Below are 7268 nucleotides of genomic sequence, written 5' to 3' on the forward strand. Positions count from 1 at the left end.
TGTCCAAATCTCTGAGCATCTGTTGTGTTCTCTCCCACAGAGATTTCCTCAAATGTTACACTGATAATCTCCGCGGGAGTCGACAAGCGAGATCGGTTCCTTCCCAAGTACGAAACAAGCAGCAGTCTCTGTCACAGCGTGACGCATTTCCCTTTCAGGACGGTGAATAGTGGTGCTTCAAAAGAAAAGATTTGACTGTCAAAACTGTCTCATTATTTCAGATGCAGACATTGGCAATATAGTGACAACATCCCTGGAGAAAACATCCTATGGTGTAGCGCACCGTGACGCTCTTCCAGTACAGTATGGCTCTGTGGCCTAGAAAACAAGACCATACACTACATGCCCCAGCATGCAGCAGCACCTGAGATGCCACGCCCAGTCAGTCCTCCTGATGAAGATGGTATCATCAGAAGGAAATACTTTTATTTTTATTTTTCACGGAAGAGCAAGTAAGTAAACACTAGAATCGAGCCAATGTGCCTCCTTCGCAATTTGAATAAATTGAATCCAGCCTATAATTACAATTAGCACAGTTTGAACTGATGATTGAAATTATGCTCACTAGGAGTGGGCAAATGATGTGTATTGGGGGCAATTTTGTTTTTAAATTCAAGAAGCAGCACTTAAAGCCACACTGACTGATGAGTCGGGCCTCATTCCAGCACGTCGATTGGAGTTACTGTGCGCAAACATTTTATTTGAATGCAAGGTGAGGACAAGATACAAATGATATATTAGATAGATATACTGATATATAGAGTGTGGGTGATAGGGGTCTTAGATATCTGGCTGAGGGCGGCTCTAAAAGGTGTAAAACAAGTGGCTTATTGTGTCAAAATACAATCTGAAAAGTGTCTACGCCACCTGAAGAAAATCTCCCAGCTGTTTCAGATGGGAGATCTGGATCAATGCTAGCATGGAGAGAATGTATTGTAGGATTGTTCATTGTCCCCCACCTCCAGGAGTAAGATCTCACCTTTTGTCTCCCTTGTACCACTCGAACGTGGGGACGGGTACGGCCGCCGCCTCGCACCTCAGCAGGGCGGTCCGGCCCAGCCCGACCCCATGGCTCTTTGTCTCGTGGATGGTCGGGGCAACTGGAACCGAGAGAGACAAAATGGCCGTCATGATGGCAGAGTGAGGTAGACAGAAACATTTTCTCTCCCACAGACTTGTCAACGATGAGAACAGGTATTCAGATAGTGGGGAAGAGAGGAGAGAAACTTGAAACTTGAAACACAACATACAACATGGTGGTCAGCGAGCATATTAAGTGTACACACAATTGGAGGCTTTCGGGAGCGGGAGAAAGAGGGTTGGGAGAGTGAAATGAATTGTATGATGATAAATTGCTTAATGGAAGTTCAAAGACTGAGGCAGGTTCTGTGAATACAAACTAAGTCTTCTTTCATGTGCTGAAATGCAGCGTACTTTTCTTTGGCCAGTGTCAGGGAAGACACTTTCACTATGAACGCTTCCTCGAGCAGTCAGGGTCCTTTGTACTTGCAATATTTACAGAGCTTATAGTTACACAGACTTGAAAGAAATGAAATTATTGAGCGGAAATGTAGAATTCTCACAATGCGTTTGGTTGAATCTAATAGATAATAGTGGCTGGACGAAATTATTCCTACAATCAGACCCGGTCCAATTAATCGTAGCACGTAAAAAAGTCCTCCTCTCTTAACTTGTTCAACACATAGCAGTAGGATATTCTATTCATAAACCAAGGCTAGTAATTGGAATAAAATCTAATTCTGACACAGACATGGAAATAGCATTTTGTCGGCCTAAAGCTGACAAAGTTCCCAGAAGTCTTCGATACAGACTGGGTTCCTTCCTTCAGTGGTTGATTCCATCTCTGCCGTTATCTTAAAAGGAAACACATTTTGAGAAACTATGTGAAGTGACTCATCACTCCAAAGGCAATATTAATCAACAGTTACAGGTCAACGACAGAGGACGACACGCCCTGCTCTAGTCTGTGAGCTGACTTTGAACTGGCCTAGGAAGGAGGTTTGGATCTGACTCTGAACTGGTCTAGCGAGGGGGTTTGGAGGGACTCGGAAGGGGGTTTGGAGGGACTCTGAGCTGGCCTAGCGAGGGGGTTTGGAGGTACTGTGAGGAATACCAAACACAGGATTATATCAACAGATCAAAACACACCAACGATGTAAACATGTTGACACAGCATCACTGACACAGAACTCCCAATAACACTGTACAACTCTCACTCTCTACTACAGAGCTTCCACATAGCATTACATTACATGATTGAACATGAGCTATGAAACATTATATTCCTGACAATTGAGTCTTCCATAATCACCTGTCACTCAGATATATAGTCTTATGTCCATGGGGGATTTGGCAGGTTGCCCTCAAACCTTTATTCCCAATTGCATTGGACACTTTCCCCTGAATAACCTCCACCACAAAGGCACTTCCTGTCACAGCCTGTCTTCTCCCAGGTCCTCTTGAACATCACGGCGTAGAAACCGAGGAGGAGCCCATTCATCTCACGGCCGCCCTCTGAATATCTGTTCCTATAAAAGAAACAAATCATCCCCAGCATCCTGTTCTTCCAGGCGTCCTACTCGCAGAGCGAGGTGGCGTCCTACTCGCTGAGCGAGCTACAGTACAGTAGCCTTTCCCATATGGATGTGAAGATGCTCGCCGTGCATCATCGCTAATGAAGAGCGCGCGTCACGCGGACGCCCTCGTGGACCGCGCGCCCCGCAGGCCACTTAGATGGATGGGGCGCCGTGAGAAGGACGCGCCCAAACGGCGCCAGACACAGGTGGGCGGGCGCATGTGGTATTTGATCATCTGTGAGTTTATTACCAGGCACGCCGACGAAGCAGACTGATGCACTTATATTTCCTCTGAATCTTAATGAGCACAGAGTGTGTGTGTGTGTGTATGAGTGTGTGTGTATGAGTGTGTGTGTGTGTGTGTGTGTGAGAGAGTGTGTGTGTGTGTGTGAGTGGTGTATGTTGATTTTCCTGTCCTTGCATATCTCCCCAATGACCTCTGCATTTGCATCTGCAACAGCGCGCTGTTGAGGGGCGGGATGTGAGACTGCAGGTCCAGAGACAGGTGAGACAGAGACAGGTGAGACAGAGACAGGTCCAGAGACAGGTGAGACAGAGACAGGTCCAGAGACAGGTGAGACAGAGACAGGTGAGACAGAGACAGGTCCAGAGACAGGTGAGACAGAGACAGGTCATTTATCATCGTGGGGTATTGGGAGAGCTTGGCAGGACGCCTGGGTGCATGTCTGATGGTTATTTCTACGTGCATATATACACGTGTGTTTGTTTGTGTGAATGTGCGTGTGTGCGTGCAAGCGTGCGTGTGCATGTGTGTGTGTGTGTGTGTGTGTGTGCGTGTGTGTGGAGAGAACCGGAGCACAGTGTTAGGGATCTTCCCAGCGGTAGCACCCGGTTCTCTATCTCACTTCTGGAGCTGAACCTGGGGAACCCAGCCTTTAATTACAAACAGCATTAGCAGAACGGGCACCATAAAGAAAGACAAGAGAGCACTTATCTCTCCCGCCGGCCATATCTCTCCCGCCGGCCATATCTCTCCCGCCGGCCATATCACCACAGAACAACAATATCACCTCAGAACAGCCATATCACCTCAGAACAGCAATATCACCTCAGAACAGCAATATCACCACAGAACAGCAATATCACCTCAGAACAGCAATATCACCACAGAACAACAATATCACCACAGAACAACAATATCACCACAGAACAGCAATATCACCTCAGAACAGCAATATCACCACAGAACAATATCACCTCAGAACAGCAATATCACCTCAGAACAACAATATCACCTCAGAACAGCAATATCACCACAGAACAGCAATATCACCTCAGAACAACAATATCACCACAGAACAACAATATCACCACAGAACAACAATATCACCTCAGAACAACAATATCACCTCAGAACAGCAATATCACCTCAGAACAGCAATATCACCTCAGAACAACAATATCACCTCAGAACAGCAATATCACCACAGAACAGCAATATCACCTCAGAACAGCAATATCACCACAGAACAGCAATATCACCTCAGAACAGCAATATCACCACAGAACAGCAATATCACCACAGAACAGCAATATCACCTCAGAACAGCCATATCACCACAAAACAACAATATCACCTCAGAACAGCAATATCACACAGAACAGCAATATCACCACAGAACAGCAATATCACCTCAGAACAGCAATATCACCTCAGAAAAGCAATATCACCTCAGAACAGCAATATCACCTCAGAACAGCCATATCACCTCAGAACAGCAATATCACCACAGAACAATATCACCTCAGAACAGCAATATCACCACAGAACAGCCATATCACCACAGAACAATATCACCTCAGAACAGCAATATCACCACAGAACAGCAATATCACCACAGAACAGCCATATCACCACAGAACAATATCACCTCAGAACAGCAATATCACCTCAGAACAGCAATATCACCTCAGAACAGCAATATCACCTCAGAACAGCAATATCACCTCAGAACAGCAATATCACCTCAGAACAGCAATATCACCTCAGAACAGCAATATCACCTCAGAACAGCAATATCACCACAGAACAGCAATATCACCTCAGAACAGCAATATCACCACAGAACAGCAATATCACCTCAGAACAGCAATATCACCTCAGAACAGCAATATCACCAAGGAACAGCAATATCACCACAGAACAGCAATATCACCTCAGAACAGCAATATCACCTCAGAACAGCCATATCACCACAGAACAGCAATATCACCACAGAACAACAATATCACCACAGAACAGCAATATCACCACAGAACAGCAATATCACCACAGAACAGCAATATCACCACAGAACAGCCATATCACCACAGAACAGCAATATCACCTCAGAACAACAATATCACCACAGAACAGCAATATCACCACAGAACAGCAATATCACCACAGAACAGCCATATCACCACAGAACAGCAATATCACCTCAGAACAGCAATATCACCTCAGAACAGCAATATCACCTCAGAACAGCAATATCACCACAGAACAGCAATATCACCTCAGAACAGCAATATCACCACAGAACAGCAATATCACCACAGAACAGCAATATCACCTCAGAACAACAATATCACCACAGAACAGCAATATCACCACAGAACAGCAATATCACCTCAGAACAACAATATCACCACAGAACAGTAATATCACCACAGAACAGCAATATCACCACAGAACAACAATATCACCACAGAACAACAATATCACCACAGAACAGCAATATCACCTCAGAACAGCAATATCACCACAGAACAGCAGCAGCCAGCCGAAAAAAGCATCATGTCTGCTGAAGCACTGAACCCACATCACATTCCCCTGTAAAGTCTTTACGTTTTGACAGAGTGAAGATTGCAACAGGGGTCTCCAGCATTCACACCAACGGAAAACCAATAACACGTAAGACTAAATCAATGGCGGCCTGCCGATGCTAAGAGCCTGCAGAGTCCTCCTAATCCTGTCAGTGTCATGGTGGCAAGCCATTGATTAGCAGGTCACTCTGGAAGGTCTGTGTGACCGGGGGTGTCGTTATGCACACATCTGTCCCTGGTCCATCTCTGGTCAGAGCGGCGGTGGACAGCATCGACGTTGCAAGACCACACACGGAGTCTCTGGTCGTCTTTCATGTTTAACGCCCGAGCACAAAGCCTCCCATCATACACTGCACCTGCCAAAGGAACAGCCTCCCAACTGGCGTCAAAGATGAAGTAAATGCCTTTCATGTCTTTCTCTTGTTGGGGGGGGGTGTGTGTGTGTGTGTGTGGGGGGGGGGGGTGTGTGGGGGCGGGGGGGGGTGGGAGTGGGGGGTATTTAGACTGCCAATACCACTTGGCATTGTCACAGCAACAATCTAATGCCAAGAACGATTTTGCTTGATTAATCTCAAAGGAAGTCATTTACTCAAAACGCTTTTGGATAATCCATCTTCTGTCCATTTGAGTCTTTCAAACACTTCTGCAGGAAGCTGTGTTGAAGAGTAATATTAGGAGGTTATATGAATCTCCTATACCTACCTTATCTGTGATCAGGAAACAGCCTGCTTCTTCAGACTCAGGGACTTGTCTAAAGACCTACTTTTTTAGAAAAGCTTTTTGTACGTAATGTGTATATTTAATTTTTTTCTCGATGACTTTGTAATTATTTTCACCATTAAAAGTGCTTTATAAATAAAATGAATTATTATTATATTATATAAAAATCCTGTTCCATGTTTAGGTAATTCAAAATGTACACAGTAGCAAGCTTTTCGGGGGGCAAGTAACTAATATTATTACTGAAATTGTATTAGTAATGCGTTACCCCCTAGTTATTGGGGACAGTAATATTATTAGCCTACTGTAACGCGTTACTGCCCAACACTGTTGATATAACAAATGTCCTAATCTAAATCCTTGGGATGGACATGTACAGATAAATCACAACTATAAAATCCAGTCCTAATCCAGTCATTTCAATTCAAACCTGCTGCTATGTCCTATATCATCGTACGCTGTGCAATAGGGCGGCAGGATTTGGAGAGTAATGCAAGGTAGTGCACTAAAACCATGAAGGCCCAATAATCCAGGTAATTTAGTAGCTTGAGGGCGCCACAGCAGCGCAGTAAATCACGGCTGAGATGCAGTGACTCCAACAGATGTGTGTGTGTGTGTGTGTGTGTGTGTGTGTGTGTGGGGGTGGGGGGTGTCCAGGAATAGCGCCAGCTAAGGAATAGGCGCCTGGCGTTTCACAAACAGGGACTCGCCTGTCGATCATAAACCAACCTCTATTACCTCTACGTTAGGCAGAGAGTGTCACCAAAACAAAGATGGCGACGTGTCCAATAGGAGAGAGCAAGCATGCATGATGAATGCAGCGTTTACCCTCACTCTGGCTGATATTAATGGCCGGTTTTCCACTGAAGCCATTTTCCCTTAGCATTAAAGGTTCCTCAGTGTGGCTGTTAAGTGTTCCTTGAGCGACTATTAATGATTAATTGCTGTGCTTCTAAACGAAATGTGATTTATTGAGCCGCAAACTATTGTTCTCTTCGAAAGCTGGCAGGCTTTTTAATTAAAAGATCAATTAATAACCTACCTCTTCAGCCAGGTTTGAAAATGAGTTTCCCTCGCAATTAAGAAATGAACTCGTCAGTCCAGACTTATCTTCTAACGCCA

General features: G+C 45.0%; 1 protein-coding gene across 1 annotated transcript in view; it reads right to left on the reverse strand.

Moving 5' to 3' along the window:
• negr1 (neuronal growth regulator 1) overlaps positions 1-7268 on the reverse strand; it is a gene marked incomplete at both ends in the record, with an annotated part of 123382 nt that overhangs the window by 35142 nt on the left and 80972 nt on the right. The window contains one exon of the mRNA XM_084459054.1: positions 980-1100. Within this exon, the coding sequence (XP_084315180.1) occupies positions 980-1100 (121 nt within the window). The remainder of the gene's footprint in view (positions 1-979; positions 1101-7268) is intronic.

The sequence above is a fragment of the Borostomias antarcticus genome (genome assembly GCF_949987555.1).
Source record: "Borostomias antarcticus genome assembly, chromosome: 26".
Lineage (NCBI taxonomy): Eukaryota > Metazoa > Chordata > Actinopteri > Stomiiformes > Stomiidae > Borostomias > Borostomias antarcticus.